Source organism: Antedon mediterranea, chromosome 5 (genome assembly GCF_964355755.1).
Source record: "Antedon mediterranea chromosome 5, ecAntMedi1.1, whole genome shotgun sequence".
NCBI lineage: Eukaryota > Metazoa > Echinodermata > Crinoidea > Comatulida > Antedonidae > Antedon > Antedon mediterranea.
The window spans coordinates 26,959,997-26,978,355 of NC_092674.1; the positions used below are offsets into that span (position 1 = coordinate 26,959,997).

General features: G+C 33.6%; 4 protein-coding genes across 10 annotated transcripts in view; 3 read left to right on the top strand and 1 right to left on the bottom strand.

The window, feature by feature from the left end:
* The window catches only part of LOC140050149 (protocadherin Fat 1-like), an 88,016-nt gene extending 80,012 nt beyond the window's left edge, over positions 1 to 8,004 (top strand). Inside the window, exons 25-27 of one of the 6 annotated variants that reach the window (XM_072095209.1) lie at positions 42 to 1,622; positions 3,297 to 3,329; positions 5,027 to 8,004. In XM_072095209.1, coding sequence (XP_071951310.1) covers positions 42 to 1,622; positions 3,297 to 3,329; positions 5,027 to 5,646 — 2,234 coding nt within the window. In that variant the 3' untranslated portion in view covers positions 5,647 to 8,004. The remainder of the gene's footprint in view (positions 1 to 41; positions 1,623 to 3,296; positions 3,330 to 5,026) is intronic. The other 5 variants (XM_072095212.1, XM_072095210.1, XM_072095213.1 and 2 more) reach the window with 5 other exon arrangements.
* Positions 8,005 to 8,505: 501 nt separating this feature from the next.
* Positions 8,506 to 9,529, bottom strand: LOC140049877 (complement C1q subcomponent subunit C-like). The gene has a single exon (XM_072094828.1). The coding sequence runs from the start codon at positions 9,256 to 9,258 to the stop codon at positions 8,557 to 8,559; it is 702 nt and encodes a 233-aa protein (XP_071950929.1). The 5' UTR covers positions 9,259 to 9,529; the 3' UTR covers positions 8,506 to 8,556.
* Positions 9,530 to 13,224: 3,695 nt separating this feature from the next.
* LOC140049299 (cytochrome b-c1 complex subunit 8-like) lies at positions 13,225 to 14,345 on the top strand. Its single transcript, XM_072094147.1, has 3 exons — positions 13,225 to 13,303; positions 13,644 to 13,827; positions 13,989 to 14,345. The coding sequence occupies exons 2-3, from the start codon at positions 13,674 to 13,676 to the stop codon at positions 14,081 to 14,083; spliced, it is 249 nt and encodes an 82-aa protein (XP_071950248.1). The 5' UTR covers positions 13,225 to 13,303; positions 13,644 to 13,673; the 3' UTR covers positions 14,084 to 14,345.
* Positions 14,346 to 14,583: 238 nt separating this feature from the next.
* The window catches only part of LOC140050160 (phosphorylase b kinase regulatory subunit alpha, skeletal muscle isoform-like), a 118,003-nt gene continuing 114,227 nt past the window's right edge, over positions 14,584 to 18,359 (top strand). For both annotated transcript variants that reach the window (XM_072095228.1, XM_072095229.1), the window contains exons 1-6: positions 14,584 to 14,748; positions 14,983 to 15,141; positions 15,869 to 16,085; positions 16,576 to 16,739; positions 17,404 to 17,544; positions 18,021 to 18,179. In XM_072095228.1, coding sequence (XP_071951329.1) covers positions 14,671 to 14,748; positions 14,983 to 15,141; positions 15,869 to 16,085; positions 16,576 to 16,739; positions 17,404 to 17,544; positions 18,021 to 18,179 — 918 coding nt within the window. In that variant the 5' untranslated portion in view covers positions 14,584 to 14,670. The remainder of the gene's footprint in view (positions 14,749 to 14,982; positions 15,142 to 15,868; positions 16,086 to 16,575; positions 16,740 to 17,403; positions 17,545 to 18,020; positions 18,180 to 18,359) is intronic.

An 18,359-nucleotide genomic window follows, 5' to 3' on the forward strand; every position in this document is an offset into this window, starting at 1 on the left:
TTTCTTCTTGACACTATTTCCTTACCTTTTTCAAACACAAGCTTGCAAACGGCGGATACAGGAGAGGTTAAACACCATTAAGGAGGAGCAAAAACGAGCAACCACAGTTCCTCAAACATCTTCAGCAGAGGCTCAAACCAGTCCACAAGAGCAAATCGAAACACTCTTTCCTGCCTCGGGCTCTCCCTACTCATCTCCTATCCATTTAACACGGTCTGATGTTGGGGGTCAGACTGTTCTCCGTCCAAGTCCTGAGATAATTTTAATTAATAATACTAACCAACCTTCGACCCCAAAAAGTCAGAAAGTGTTGCAAACATTTGCACCACTCAACGACCCGAATGAATTTGATGCAAGTGGCAAAAGAAATGAACATTTGGCACTTGTCGGTTGTGCCATTGTAAAGAGTCCCGATAAAATATGTAACGCTGTGATAATTCGCGGTTCACCAGAGCTACCAAATGATATTTGGAAGTTACAGAATGGGGAACAGCACAGCGACGATGAAACCCTGTGGGTGCCTCAGAACCCGCATATATCTGAAGCAGACACGCTTCCACGTGGTACGACCCTTCAGCAACAATCATCAGAACAGAACCGAGAAGCGCATGAATTATCAAATCATTCAGATTATTCTGTTAGTACTTTACCAGCGGGATTTAAAAGTAGCTCAAACAGGGAGACAACATTCTCAAGCCCTTCAATGAAACCTAAGGCGCTTGACTTGGAAGATGGGCAGGTAGAATGTCTATCTTCCTGCAGCGGCAGTCCTATATGGAAACCTCAACCACCATTAGCATTCTCAGATCATGCCAGTACTCTACCGCACGGTGTTACGATCCCCCAGGGTATTAATACAGATAGTCCAAGCAAACAAAATTGTCAATCTGGTATTCTTCCGATTCTAAAGAAAAACAAACGAAGCAAAAGCTGCCCAGATATAATTGGCAACACCCTGAAAGAGAGCGGCTCTAAGACCGTGCGGTTTAACATGCAGCCTGAAGTGACTCAATTTTTAGTAGAAGATTCATTTTCTGGTGAGAATCTTTCCCCCGACCAAGAAAGTTTTTATTCCGAAATTTCTCATGATGAACATGCAACAAATAGTCAAACGCAAACCGCGTTTGATGCCGATGGACTGACCACGGAACAAAGGACCAATGGTCATGTTGAGACTATGTTTGATTCTCAGGCCCCCACTTCCACCGCGGACCAAGGTATGGAAACTGAATTTGATGCTGAAGGGTTAACCACGCGATGCCACTCGCATGGTCACGTAGAGACCGAATTCGGCACCCTTGAGCGAAACAATACAGCTCGTAACAATAATAATGATAGTACCGGAGGGGGTTTATACCTGCTCCATAATGGACCACCCGATTACCAAAACCCACCTACTTACCGTAGCAATTCACCTCATATTGGACCCGATACACCCTTGTTGTCTGATTTGGAGTCCTCTGCTGGGGTGATCGATGCTGTTTGCCAGACAGACAGTGACGATGATGATGATGAGATGACGCCGGTGTTACCACCAGAGAGGCAACCTGAGGTACAGGACCAACTCAAAGTTTCTTCCACCCCAAACTTTGTAGACTCTTTGAATATACAGTGTTCTTCTGGTTAGCAATTAGTTTTTACATGGCATGAAATTATTCTTTTTTTTCCTGTTTTTATTTCTGTTTGCTTGTTTTCTGCATATGGTTTTAAGTTTATCGGTTATTTTAATTTTTCGTTTGTCTTGTTTGCAGGTTGCAAGTTTTAGATGCAGATTATCATTTCATTATTTTTAATTTTGTTTTTTATTGCACATTTCAATCCACAGTGTGAAAATGATTGAATAATTTCAGTGCAAACAAACATAAGAAATACATATAAAACAAATTCATTATTCAGCAATTAATAGGTGATAATTTTTAATGTTCAATTTCAAAATATTTTATGATTTATAATAAAGGTTTGCACTGAAGTTTTTCATTTAAACTATATGCTTGCACAGTAAACACATTCTGATTACTCTTATATTTGGTGAAAATAGGGGCCAGGAATTTTCATAAATTGGGAAAATACTTATTGCAACTCCAGAGTATACCAATTTCAGTAATAAGTGTATCTCCAATCTCCTGTACAATCAGAAACAATGATACATAAACACGATTTTTAACTAAATTATATTGCTACTGTAGCCCTTTGTGTTTCTCTTGAAAGGAGAAAAATACAGTCAACCCCTATTAAGGGGATACCCCTTTTAAGGGTAACCCCCTATTGAGGTGGAAACTTTATTGGGTCCCAATAGTTCCCAATTAAAAGGGATTCTACTGTATTTATCAAACATTAAATACAAGAGTATCAGAGAATAATAACACAATATGCTAGTATTATTTTTTTAAGCTGGGAAAAAACACTTTATATTTTTTGTTTGCATGTGTATTTTTATAAGATTAATGATTTGCATTTGTGAATATTGTTTAAATGATTATTGTATTTGATTAGAATACTGTATAATCGTTATAAATTGGCCTCAAATGCAGCTTGTAAATATTAATTTTATGGTATAATATTTGGGACATTTTGATGTATTTATACTTAATCATTTTCTTATATATAGTCCCTTTATATTTGCCTCTATAATTTAATTCCTACAAAAGGTTTGTGTTGACCATTTTAAAGTTATTCATTTGGGATTTCTCCCAGTAAAATTCTTAAATTATTTGTTTTTCCCTCAAACCCACTTTATTTGAAACGACTCCTGTAAATAGTTTATTATTATGTCTGTAATATTAACTTCATTATTCATTTCATATCTGTGGTAATTACAACCATTTTAGTGTAATAATTTGTGGAATAATGTCTTGCCCTCTAGTTGATTCAGTATTCATTATTTTAACATGTGTTATTTATACTGTAGACATCATGTTTCTCTGTATGTATCTTTTTGCAAGGTTTACAACAATTTGTATACTGTACCAACAAAATTGTTACCTAGATAAATTTCCTAGTCAGGATCATCATTATTATAATCATTATTAGTAGAATCATTCACCTTAAAGTGGAATGAAATAAAAGACCACATTCTCCACCCCCCCCCCCCCTCAAAAAAATTAGGGACCCTAAATACAACACTTTGATTTAATGTCTGAGGACAGTAATTTGGATCACATGATCAATTGGATCACATGATCAATTGGATCACATGTCAATTGGATCACATGATCAATTGGATCACATGAATAATATTATATCACATGATATATTACTTTGATTACTTATGTTCACTATTGCTTTAATCTCTACAGTCATCCGAGGTTCTCAAGTTATAAAAATCAAAGGTAGAGAAAACGCCCGTTAGAACTTCCAGCATGCCAAGTAATAAGAACCAACAAAATACCAACTAATTACTCACAAATTAGAATATAATCAATAAATTCTTGTAACCTTTCTACAATTATTATTATTAGTATAATCAATTAGATAGATGATACAGATCTAACCAATTTTCTTCACCTTTTCTGTGTATAATACATATACCCTTGTATAGATTTAATTCATTGTTTTTCTTCCTTATATGGTAATATCTGTTTATTTATGTATTGATGTTAACAATATATATATACTATCGCTTATTTGTAATTCATGTTAAAGTAATTGTTTCCCATTTGGATGACCATGTTTTCAACCTGCATGATTTGTCAATCCGTTGATTTTAGATTTTAGTCTGTTAGATTTAAAAGTTAATCCGTTAACACTAGTTTCAATCTGATAAATATCAATTGTTAGTCCGTAAATCTTAATCTTTTAAATTAAATTTAAATCAATCAGTTATCAGTTTTAATTCATATTTATTTAATTTCTTTTTATTTTAATCTGCTAATCAATATATATCAATAAAAATAATCAATGTAAACTATTATAACCCTTATTTTCCCACCTATATTCTCTTAAATGTTTAGCTTAGATTGTTTTAATATTTAAAACCATTAATGACTAAAATAAAGTTTAAAATTGTAACAGAAATATAGGGGAGGCCATGGCCAATGATGGTTGGTATGGCTAGTGAGGGTCAGGCATAGCCAGGGAGGGTCGGACATAGCCAGGCATGGCCAGAGAGAGGTTGGGTATACCTAATGACCGTTGTCATGGCCATTGAGTGGGTCAAGTTAGAAAGATTCTATGTGGTACCTGCTAGTGCTTTAATGTGCTATTAAATTAATTTTTTATTCTGGAGTACTGTTACATTAACTCGCTTAAATTTTTAACAAATAACATGCTTTTTTGCATAGGTATGTTTTAATTTTTTGCTGCTTTACAGTGCCAGAAATGCCCAATCCAAAATTTAAAAATGTTTTTTTTAAATTTTTACATTGCAATTATTTTTGCTGCTTTAACAAAACATAGGCCATAATAATTTTAAATTAATAATTGTTTGTTTTTGGTTGGGAGCTATGATCAAAATTTTAGCAGGCTTTTCGATTAGTTTTTAGTATTTGTAGTATAAAGAATGAGTTGTATTGTCTAATTATCTCTCCCATGTCCCAGTTTTATATTGTTGTTTATAGTTAGCCCTCCCCCACCACAACAAGTATGTCATAACTCCCCTTACCCTGTTTTTTACATACACTATATAGTCCAGTCTATTTGTATGAAGCATGCATTTACATAGCCTATATGATTGAAGCATGTATTCATATATCCTGTTATATACATATAACTATATACTTATTAATTAAATGGTGTGTGGGAATTGTTAAGTACATGTTTTTATTGAGACAGTGAGTGTATATACCAAGATAAAAATACTCAATTGAAAATTTGCTGTTATTTGTTATACACAAGATATTTAAAAATAAAGAAGAAAATATAAAAACAAAATTCCAATATTATTTTTTATTATGATTTTATAAAATATTTTTTTCACAAATTTTGAACCCATTTCATAGATTGGTTTGTTTGAGGAGAGTGTATGCTGGATGAAAATTGATAAAATTGTATTCAATTTAATAATATTGCAATTTTTTTCTGAAAATAGGGTACCATTGGGACTGCTCAGACTGGATGCCTCCGACTTTGACCAAAATACATGAAGACGTGACCCAAAAAGAAGTACCAGACTCACCGACCAATTTATCAGTTAACACAACCATGTCCCAGATGAATGAATACGAAGATGACGACGTGGATGATGAATATGTGGGAGAGGATACCGATTATCCCGGAGATGATGACATGCCATACCCGCACACGGAAGAGTTCCAACAACAACTTCAAAACTACCCTCCAAGTATCTCTCCAGATGGTTCTCAGCGGATTGATAGCATGTCAGATCTGCCACGGCAGTATTACCAGCATCCAAATTCATATCTCCCCGGTCACCATATGTCAGTGACATCATTACCACCCTCTGAATATAATGGAATAGACCAATCACCAAAGAAACGTGTTATGGGTGTAGGCAGTAGAGGAGGTGATTATGAGAGAATGTCGTCAAATTTAGATAATGCTTCGATGTCTGCATATACGTCAAATGCTTCGTGTTCAGATGTATCTGGGATGTACGAACCTGAGAGCGAGATTGGACTGAGTGACTGCGAAAGTGCAACAGATGACCGATTTTCAACGCATCTATCAAATCTCACAACAGATGTGTAATGGCATGTTGGTGATTCTATTTTCCTCTGAAATAGATGTGTGCGAGATCAGTGCGATATGTTTTAATGCGTGTGTATGTAAGTGTGTGTAAAATAATTTCGGATCAAATTGTATCCATGTTTTTATCAAGTGTAATTTAAAGTATTTGATGATGTTACAATTTTTGCAATAGGGAGGTCAAGTTTTAAAGGTCAAGCATTAAATATTATAATGCTTGAAATAGTATGCAGCATGAATATTCATTGGCTTTATGAATATTTTGTATTAAATTATGAATATTTATACGATTAGGCTATAACCAAGTATATCACCTGTATTTTAGCCAATGTTAATAACAAGCTTGGGTTTATATATCTGTAAAAATAATAAAACAAAGACAAATATATTGTACTTATAAATTATGTGGAGTAGACCTATGATTTTGCTACAGTATAGTATATTTTCCATGTAATTCAGACTGTATATATATAAAAACACTGTTTGTACTTATTAAAGTGTTAGCTGACTCCGTTGTGACATTAAACCATTATGCAAAGATAAGAAGCTGTACGACCATTACCACACAGTACACCTAGATGAATATATTATGTCCTACGAATAATGAATAAATTAATTTTTATGGTAATAACAATTTTAATTTTTTTTGTTGAGAAAATGTTTTGATCATTTAATCTGGACAATCCTAGTTATTTTCATGTTTCATGTATTTTAACAGCCATTATTAGGAATTTTTTAGGGACAATTTTGCGTTCGCTGCCTTGTACTGTACAACTACTTGTTTTTGTTATACGGTGCTGAGTTTCACCAGTCAAAAAAAGTTATTCCAACATGCTATATAAAATACAGCGATTTCTCTTTAGAGAGCGTCCTCTATAGACAATGCAACTTAGTAGTAGCCTAAAGACGTTAATAATAGTACTGTAATACTTATGTTTTTGAAATTTTATATTTTTTGTAAAAAAAACCTTGTTTTAACGCTACTACAGCACGTGGTATGAAAAACCAAATTAACAAATTACACAGTCAACTCTCAGAACATAAGACACCATTGGGCTGGCATAAAGTGGAAAGGCTAGTTTCCAGAATGTAATTTAAGATTAACAAAGAATTTGTGACATAAAAACGTTTAAAGTTTCTTTGTTTGAGAGTTGACTATTATAATTAAGTGTTTTTATAATTTGTTTAAGCGTCTTTTTAATTTGAGTAACAATTTGGTTGTTCTAAATTAAGAATTTTACTTTTAGTTATTTTTGTGTGTGCTCGTATTACTTGTGTATATAGCTTTGCAACAACCCTTGGGATATATTATTATTAATGTTGCTTTGATCTAACGATTCATTGATATTAAGTGATGTTGTTTTTGTTAAATTATTGCTGATAGCCATGGCTATAACTATGAAAACTCCAGGGCCAGTGTTCTATCAGAGGTTTCTGTACTGAAAACAAATAAAAAAAAAAACTATTAAAATATTGTTGCTGGCTTGATTGTAAAACCGAGCTAAAATCTTTGTATTCACTGTATTCAGTTTTGCATCATCATCATCATCATCATGTGCCGTATTCGATACGAACAAGATGGCCGCCATGGCTCTCTGTCGTAGTACGATTTTGAATACAATTCACTGCTCTAAAAGACACTCTTCATCAATAGAGTAATTGAACATTGAATTGAATTTTTTTCTATCATTTGATTCAATTCATTTAATTTTTTTAAAACAAGTAATGACAGAAATTATGTATAACTGCTGAAATTTGGCCACTATGCTGCACTGTGGATCACTTTGTTATTGTTATGACAGTTTTATTATAAACTGCAAAACATATTTTAACCAAACTTCCTATTTTCATATTTTTTTAAAGCAAAATATATTAAATTCAGCAATCAACTGTTATTAATATTTCGAGTATGAATAAATTGTGACCATTTACCAATCCTATTTAAGTATACTATATTTTTTAAATTATTAAGTTTAATATTTTACAATCATATTTGTTATTGATCCCACCAGATTGGGCTGTAATATTATCATGATTTGTTTTTTTCATTCTGTAAAAACAGTAATATGTACTAGCCTTCTGTATTAATTAATGAATGTTAATTGATTCTAATTAGTATGTTTTTAAATACAATTTTAGCTTTTGTATCTTGTTTATAGAGTTGAATGCAATATTTGACAATAGTTTTTAGGTCTAAATATAAAGTCACAATGTTATTCTAAAGAAATGTAGTCTGAAACCCACCAAACGCAAAAATGAACAATGAAATCGGAGAGGGCGCTGAGTAAAAACGTGATAACGTATAGAACGCCGAATTTCAACTGTGAGGCTTGCCAAAAAAACAGTTATTTCTATACCCGTCTTCCTTCTTACTACAAGCATATATGTTATCAATGAATAGGTGGTCTTAATTTTAGCAAATATCGGAGGATTTAATACTTCCAGTTATTTTTTAATTGTATTAAATTTGATAAACAAGTGAACGATCGTGAGTTGTGTAAGAATTCCGTGCTCGTGATTTCAATAAATACCAATGAACAAATTAAAAACGTTTCCTTATATTTGTGGCTACTATTTACTGCGCTTGCTCACAAACACTGTAGGCCTACCATCGGCATATTATATTAAAGAAACAATACACCACTACTACAGCAAACACAGCACAACGATATAATTGTACACACTATCTAAGAAAATGTGTCGATATCGCTGGAATCCTATTTTATAGACGTTTGATTTTAAAATAATTATTGGCAACCAAAAAAAATGCTTGCAGTCTTAATGTGTATGCTTTCCTTTATTTCGATTATTATTTTGCCTATACAGTTAGTATAACCACAGAATAAATTAAACATCAAATGTGCTAGATTTACGTTATTATATAGCTACAACAGCATAAGAGATTTAAAGAGATTAAACATCGAAAAGGAGAAAACCTGTAAAGGTCATGGGGCGAGCAGTAGTACCGTAAACATAACTAGATTCTCCATTGGTTAGCCACACCTGGTCACCAGTTTTTAGTTGAAGGGTTGCTCCACTGCTCTGTGTAGAAAAACCTTTAGGATAACTTCGAGTCACTATTGAAAGTACCCGCCCATTTAACACCAAGCTAACATCGGCTCGAATTCCTTGAGCATCATGATGACCAAAGCTCAACATAAAATAATACACGCCGGGAAATTGACATGTAAACTTTCCGTTATGTTTGTTAAAGTTGTCTCCGTAATTCAGCTCCATTGATGTGAAAGTAATAATCGTTTCTGCAGGTATCACGTGAGTTGTGCGTATCGCAGTGAATGCAGATTTATTAACTTGTGCTTGCATCCCGGGATCTCCTTTTAATCCTGTATCCGCCTTAGGACCCACCGGTCCTGCTTTCCCTGGTAATCCTATGGGTCCGTCATCACCTTTCATTCCAGGGGCTCCTTTCTGGCCTTGATTTCCTTGATTCCCATTCATTCCATGTGTTCCCGGGATCCCTGGCATTCCAGGTGTACCATGACAGCAAGCGTTGCAAGTGTTAGCACTGCCATTGTCGTCAACTGCATTGGTCACGCCAATTGCAATACATAGACCCAATATGCCTACACACCAGGTAAATGGTCGACTCATCATTATCTAAATATAGATAAAAGAAATAATAATAATTTAGGTTGGTTTGCATGATCTAACTTTTACTTCCAACGTTATTTCAACATTGCCTAGCAAAAATCCCGAGTTTACACACACCAGATTGAGCGCCCTAAGCGATGTGAAATTAGTATTAGACAGATATTTACTTGAGTTTTAAATAACAGAAAAGTTCTGTCCCCGCAGAAAATTTATGACAGAATGTTTTACATGAAAGCCATACCAAAAACCAAAGTAAACTTAGTAGAAAATACATTGCCATTGATTAGTAAAAAGACAATTTAGTCTAGAGAAAAGTAAACTAAAATTTAAACAAACATCTAACCTTTAAAATATGTTGCAACTATATTCATAAAAGTGTAGAATCCAACCAAAACTGCATGACTTCTGCGACTTATGTTATAATGCTGAAGATTATCACGTGGTCGAAAATAAAATCTTCTGTTTGGTTGATAAATTTAGAACTTGTTGCTTCAATCAACCATTAATTGGTATCTATTTTATAAGCAAACTTAAACAAAACATCTGGCCTGTATAAGTCACGTTACTTACTTAAAAACCTTTCAACAAATATATTGTACTAATTTGTACATCTGTAAGTTTCACATCAGTGCTTACTTTCATGTATATGAATATGTGGATATATTGTACGAACAACTTTGACATAACAAACTTCGACATAATAATGCCAGTATTACGTCAGAAGTTACTGTATTGAAAACAAAAATGATTAAAAATATTGTTCCTGGCCCTGGTTCTAGTAGCTAGCTAAACTCAGTTTATTTTGCGTTATACGAAAGTTGGCTTTCCATAGCTTTCTGTCATGCTTTCTGTCCAGTACTTTTTAGTCGGTACTAGTCAGTACTACAGCTCATTATGTCGGTCGGTTGGTCGGTCGGTCTCAAATTTGAGTACGCGACTGCAGCCGCCATGTATATGGCCTTGTTTGCATACCATACACTTCTCTCTAAAACAAGGACTTTTTCCAAAAAGAGGTATAATTTGAACAGGCTTCTTTATTATTGATTCAATTATGGACGATAGAAACAGAAGGACTAAAGTGGTGTTACAAAATAAACAAAGGCTTCTTTGTAGCGCATACGCCGTTACATACATAGGCATACATGGTAAATTACATTATTTGATAGTCTACAGATTAACTTTAGTTTCAGGTTTTTTACGGAACAATATTATAATTCAAATATAAAAATTGCATATTTTGATAATTTTTCGGAGACTCCGATCGTAAGAAAATGAACTTTTCGTAGTCCGATTTTAATGAAATTAAATACAATTGTTCACCAACATATTCTTGTTGTCAATTAATCCTCGACGCATGCATGTCAATAGAACAATCAGACTGCGCATACGATTTATAAATGGGTATGTTTTGTTGTAAGTCTTTATTTACAATAGGTATTTACTTTCTATAGAGGGCCGCGGCAGCATGGCAGCACAGAGTGCTCGTCCGATTGGCAGCAGCTTTAGCATACCAAAGAACCCCATTTCGAAAAGATTGGTCTGCAAAATTTAATCTCCAAAAAAGCCCATCTTGAAATCAAGCCCACAGTGGGCTTCTTTTTAAGATAAAATATTTGAATAATCGCAATGTGAAGGAGTCACTGATTAATTTGAACATCATATAGGCATTGCTGCTAATTTACACTTCTATGATGCTATGGAGCACATATACATATAGCTCAATGCCTTAACCTTTGAAAAAAGAAATTCTAGTCTCAATGTGTATGCTTTCTTTTATTTCAATTGCTACAGTATTAGACCTATACAGGTAGTATTGAATAAAGTGAATATCAAATGGGCTTACATTATGTTTTACGTTTTTATTATAGCCTTAACAGCTTAAGAGTAGGCATTAATGCTATTAAACATCGAAAAGGAGAAAACCTGTAAAGGTCACAGGGCGACCAGTAGTACCGTAAACATAACTAGATCCTCCAGCATTTAGCCACACCTGGTCACCAGTTTTTAGTTGAAGGGTTGCTCCATACGTCTGTTGAGCATGACCTTTAGAATAACTTCGAGTCACTTGCGCAATGACCCTCCCATTAAACATCAAACTGACATCTGCTCGAATTCCTTGAGAATCATTTTGAGCATAGCTAAATATAAAATAATACACGCCAGGATATTGACATGTAAACATTCCGCTATTTTTGTTAAAACTATTGCCGTAATTAAGTTCCATTGTAGTGAAAGTGATAAATGTCTCTGGAGGGATTATTGGAGTTGTGCGTAGTGCAGTGAATGCAGACTTTCTAACAACTGCTTGCACCCCGGGATTTCCTTTATCGCCTTTTAATCCGGTATCCCCCTTAGGACCGACGGGTCCTGCTATTCCTGTTAATCCTATAGGTCCGTCATCACCTTTCATTCCAGGGTCTCCTTTCTGGCCTTGATTTCCTTGATGCCCAGCTATGCCATGTGTTCCAGGGATCCCTGGCATTCCAGGTGTACCTTGACAGCAAACGTTGCAAGTGTTATTAGCAGCAGCATTGCCTTGTTCATCATATGCATTGGTTACACCAATTACAATACATAGACCCAATATGCCTACACACCAGGTAAATGGCCGACTCATCATTATCTACATAGATGAATAAAAACAGATCATTAAGCTTGGTTCTCACTAGGACTATAACCAATCACAGTTGATCTGTTGCGGATTGTTCAAATTACTAAAAAGTCAGTGCGTTCGGCATAGAAAAAAAAACACCAATCTTTATAGTGTACTCTACTTTTCTTCAAATTTGGAGCAAGTTTCTGGAACCCTCTGCCAATAGACTTAAGGGAACTAATATCGATAGATCTATTTAAGAAGTGAGAATGTGTGTCCCTATACAGAAATGTATTACTAGACTAGCAGTAGTATATTAAGACAACAAGTTTTGAAGGAAGAAGGTACAGTGCAGTAAGACCAGACACTAAATATGGTAGTGATATTCCCAAATATAGTAGTAAAATTACATTATCATGTCCATATATGGGCACATAACATTTTTTTGTCACATCAAGTTTGATAGTAACAATCAGAATTATTAAAGAAAACTGACAAACTAAATCTTCACAAAAACATGGCTCTTACCTTAAACATGTTGCTAGTTTCATGAAAATGTGGAAACAAACCAAGCTGCATGATATGGCTTGTTATAATAGGTTTGAAGATTATCATGTGGTCAAAAATGCATCTTCTGTTTGGTTGATAAATTTAGCACTTGTTGTATTGCTACAATCATCAATTAATTGGTATCTTTACCATTTTATTATCTATACCATGTTTCGGCTTAAACTAAAAGCAGACTTAGATCTGTCCTCCTGTAAGTCACGCATTCGTTTGGAAACCTTTCAACAATTAATATATTGTACAAATTATACATCTGTAATTACATCAATTTTAACGGCTTACTTTCATGTAGATTAATGTGTGGAGAAAGAATATTTACATTATATGATAACAAACTTTTATAATAAGTACTGCATACTGTACCTACTATTTCACTCGTTCTCGCGTGTCTTGGTTTATCGTGACATGGTATACTTTCATTTCAATTCACATGCAGAGTTTAGTTAATCCAATTTCAAGTGTTTAATGTCTTTATATGTAGCGTTTACACACCTGTAAAATTCACATCAATTATGCTTTTAATGCTTAATTTTGTCAAGTTCGTGTTGTGCAGAATGTTTACTTATAATTTATATCATTCCTCCTGAAATTGAAAAATAAGACTTTCCATAAATTAATTGATGTACATGGGTAATTGGAATTTTTTTCAAATTTGTTTCTTTTATGACAGGTTCCCAATTTTCTCATGATATTAAAATGAATATATCATTGAGTAATAATAAATAAAACCTGTACCATTTTTGCAAAAATAATTATAGTTAAATTACTGTACAAGATAAAACCCTTGTGGCGTGCCACACTTGTTTGCGCCGCCACGGTTTGGTGCTTGATCCGCGATCGACCATACTTGCGATCGCGACACGGCAAAATAAAAAGTCCATAAAAAACGTAAGTAGTAGCCACTAAAAACGTTAAATAATCTTATTAATATGATTGTCCTTCACTAGTTGGATGTCATGTTCTACTAGAAAAACGTATTTAGATGTTGTTTAGTAGTATTTTAATACAATTAAGCCAAGATAATCTAGGCCTCTAAATAGCCGGTAATTGTTCTAATTTCTTAAAGCCGGTTTCTTTCTCACACCTGTCAAAGCTTCTCTTGTCCCTTGTAGTTTTTAGCAGTCGTTTCGTCCTTTTGACTATCAATCATTCCAAATGTTATTTATTAAAACAGTTTAAAATAGTATACTACTGTACCACGCTTCTAAAAATAATACATTTGTTTCAGAGAGGCTACTTATAATAGATAATAAACAAAATGGGGCTAAAATTTGGTAATCTTGCCAAGTACAGTAATGTGATCACCTACTCTTTGTCGCCGTATGCACAAAAGCCCTTTGCAGGTTTTTTCAAGAATGGAATTCCAAACTTATGGCGTAGATTCAGAAGCAAAGTATTTATTATGGCTCCACGTAAGTAATGTGTGACAAAAATGCGATTTTTTAGACTTAAACTACTGTAGTAAAAAAAAAATTTTTAAACAGAAATTTATTTTAAAAACAAGTGAATAATTGTTAGTAAAAGATCCAAATTCGATAAAACGAGCTTATAAATATTTCTTTTTCGTTTTCAGCTTTTATCTTTGGATATCTTGTGTATTCGTGGGGAACTGAAAAACATAGACAACTAAGTCGCAAGGATCCTGCTGTCTACGCCAACGATGAATAGATATTGCATGTTTTATAAAGTTATAAAAATGTGTGAACATTTGTGTGGAAATTTCAGTAGGAATTTATCAATTGGAAGTTGATTTATACCATACAACAAACATTTTAAATTTTGCTTGCTCCTAATTGGAGACAAGACAACTGAAAAAAAAACTCCTAAGTTTGTGATTAGGACAATAAAAGCAATACTGTAATTTCTTTTGATTTGTTTGTTGCAGTAGATGAGATGTTGAAATAAAAGTTTATTATCTATCAAACTTGTATATTTTATTGGTATAAAATATAAATTCTTGTTTGAATTGTATAACTATATAGTTAATTTGTAAATGTACATTATTTTTTCGGTTTTATACATAAAACGACGAGTATAGGAAGGACGTATACAAACATTTTCACTTTAATTTACAAACGGTTGGTGGCGCTATATATTGTTATGATAGAGGGGATTTGGATGGATTGCGAGAATCAAATGGTTTTCCGATCCCGCCCACCACCGCGACCGCCGCAAGAAAAAGTCGGGATGGAACCTGGGTTAGGCCTAGGTTGATTATAGTTCAATTTAAAAACATTGTCTTTCTCCAAAGTGTAATGAGAAGCAGAAGTAATTCAGGTGTTCGCCTGGACTTTTATAACAGGCTGGTATCAAACACAATATTATCCCACCAGGTACGTACTGTAGAGTGGCTAGAGCCAGGCCTAGCTAGCTAGAGTAGGATGGGGCATTAGGCTCCAGTTTTACCATTCTTGCTTCTCATAATAACAACTAGGCCTAATAATATAGAACAAAGAATCCATTAATTAAATAACTTTATTAAACTAGACTAGGCTAGCTAGCCTATTTTGATTTTTAAGAAAAGTTTAATTTAATTATTATTATACTATATTACTTTATTATTATAGAATCCGGTTACTGGACTTTTACCAGCCAGCACCAATGAGAGTGATGCATGGGTCCGTGACAATGTGTACAGTATTATGGCTGTGTGGGGGTTAGCGCTAGCTTATAGGAAGCAGGCTGATTTAGACGAGGACAGAGCAAAAGCATATGAACTTGAACAGGTAAGTGAGCCATTCCATGCCAAATCAAATATTTTACCAACAATTCATCATAGTCATCATCTCAGATATTGCTAAAAATAAAATCACATGTACCTTTATAGAGCTCTTAAAAACTGTGTGTATAAATACAAATTGATCGATCTCGTACCACTCCAAATGTCAAATTTAATATCTTGCTATCTTTATGGCAGCCTTTGCAAGTTTACATTTATAAAAAATAATCATTGACCTAAAGCTCTGTTTACACTATTAAATTAGTTTGACAAAAAAGGTGTGATGTCCCCAAATATGGTAGTGATATGATATCATCGTCATGTCCATGTATGGGCACATCACATTTGTTTGTCACATAAAGTTTGATAGTGTCGACATAGCTTTACAAATATTTAATTTGATATTTAATGTGTATTTTGAAAAAAGGTGTGATGTGCCCAAATATGGTAGTGATATGGTATCATATATGAGCACATCACATTTGCAAGTCACATAAAGTTTGATAATGTAGACAGAGGTTTACAAATATTTAGTTGGATATTTAATGTGTATTTTGAAAAAAGGTGTGATGTGCCCAAATATGGTAGTGATATGATATCATCATGTCCATATATGGGCACATCACATTTGTGTTGTCACGTTTGTCACATAAAGTTTGATACCTGTAGTGTAGACAGAGCTTTACAAATATTTAATTTGTATGTGTATTTTGATATTTGATTACTTGTTACAGAGAGTGGTAAAACTAATGAGAGGGTTACTGATGGCCATGATGAGGCAAGGCAGTAAACTAGAAGCTTTCAAACAAACTCAAAGTCCTCAAGATTCACTCCATGCTAAGTTCAGCACTCAGACTGGTCACACTTGTGTTGGGGACAACGAATGGGGACATCTTCAAATAGATGCAACGTCACTCTACCTCCTAATGCTGTCACAAATGACTGCTTCAGGTACTTTTGTTTTTTTTAAATCTCCCTTTTATTTATAGATTAAAGATGTATTTTTCCTTTAAAAAAAACATGGAAAATTGAAAAATAAAGATTAATGAAATCAGACTTTAAATAGGTCATTTTGCAGTTTTAATAATGTTATCGTTTCCATAAACAAAAAAAACATGGAAAAATGAAAAATAAAGATTAATGAAATCAGACTTTAAATAGGTCATTTTTCAGTTTTAATAATGTTATCGTTTCCATAAACAAAAACATTTTCTGAAGACAAAATAAACGTTTAAATTCAACCAAAACCACATTGGGTGGCAGGCCAATCTGACTATATTTTTGAGATACTATTAATTAATAATATAATATTAATTCAATCACTATTATGTGAAAGTAAAATGGCATATTAAAAAAAAATGTTTTTTTTTTTATTAGGAGGACAATATATCTGTAATATATTTATTTCTATAATATTTTAATCTAAGTTATCATATTTTAGGGTTACAGATTATCTTTAGTCTTGATGAGGTGGCATTCATACAGAATCTAGTCTTTTACATCCAGTCTGCATACAGAATTCCGGACTACGGGATCTGGGAAAGGGGAGATAAGATGAATCATGGCTTACCAGAACTAAATGCCAGCTCAATAGGAATGGCAAAGGTGAGAAATCGACACACGAGTATAAATGTGTACCATGGTGAATTATGTGTGGTATAAATGTGTACCATGGTGAATTATGTGTGGTATAAATGTGTACCATGGTGAATTATGTGTGGTATAAATGTGTACCATGGTGAATTATGTGTGGTATAAATGTGTACCATGGTGAATTATGTGTGGTATAAATGTGTACCATGGTGAATTATGTGTGGTATAAATGTGTACCATGGTGAATTATGTGTGGTATAAATGTGTACCATGGTGAATTATGTGTGGTATAAATGTGTACCATGGTGAATTATGTGTGGTATAAATGTGTACCATGGTGAATTATATGTGGTATAAATGTGTACCATGGTGAATTATGTATACGAAAGATTGTCCCACAAAAAATATGGATAAAATCAATAAGCTATTTTGTACTATTCAACCCCCTCCCCCCCCCCCCCCCAAAAAAAAAAAAAAAAAATTTCTGTCATAAAAAAATACCTAATAAACAGTCACATTTAATCAACCTATTGACTTCCTCATTCGAATGTCCTCTTATTACCCACACTCCCCAGGAAAAAAATAATTTCTGTTATAAAAGAAAAAATAAACAGTAACATTTAATCAACCCATTGACTTCTATAATTCCTAAATCTCATGTTTTCTTTGATTTTAGGCTGCCATGGAAGCTATTAACGAACTTGATCTGTATGGGGCTAGAGGAGGTGCTGCGTCAGTGATACACGTGCAGTCTGATCACATTGCATGCTGTCAGGCTATTCTACACTCTATGCTACCAAAAGAATCCAGTTCAAAGGTTAGTTATTATCGCAGAATTGGTATCATTTACAACAATTTGGATGAGAACTTTAACCGTATCAAAAAAATAGTGAAGACCATTTGATAGGAAAGCTTTTAGTCTTGGCCTTTCTTAATTAATTACATAAACTGACCCTAAGCCAAAATAGCATGGTAAAAAGTCTATGCAAGGTGCCTTAATAGAAACCCTGCTTATTTCTTAAAGCTCGGTCTACACTATCAAACTTAATGTTACAAAAAATGTGATGTGCCCATATATGGACATGATGATGTCATATCACTACCATATTTGAGCATATCACTACCATATTTGAGCATATCACTACCATATTTGAGCACAACGCTTTTTTGTCAAACTAGTTTGATAGTGTAGACAGAGTTTAAGATATGCACATATATATAGTAAATTTATTTTTATTTTTGTAATTAAATAATCATTTCATCCTCGAGCCGTTTTTTTCTCTTTTTTTAAAGGAAATTGATGCTGGTTTATTAAGCGTAATAGGTTTCCCAGCATTCTCCTGCGATGATGAGAGCTTAGTAAATGTTACACGAGATCAGATAATTGATAAATTAGACGGACAGTACGGGTGTAAGCGATTCCTGAGAGACGGATACAAAACGCCAAAAGAGGTAAACCTATTATAATTCACAGTAATCACAAGTTTGTGCCATACAGGCTTTGAAACCACAATATATAATGAAATGTGATCGTTTCAATTAATTTAATTAAATTTCAATATATTATCGGGTATAGAATTTATTCTGTGCCTGTAGTGTTCGAAAAATTGATATGTTATATTATTTGCTGTG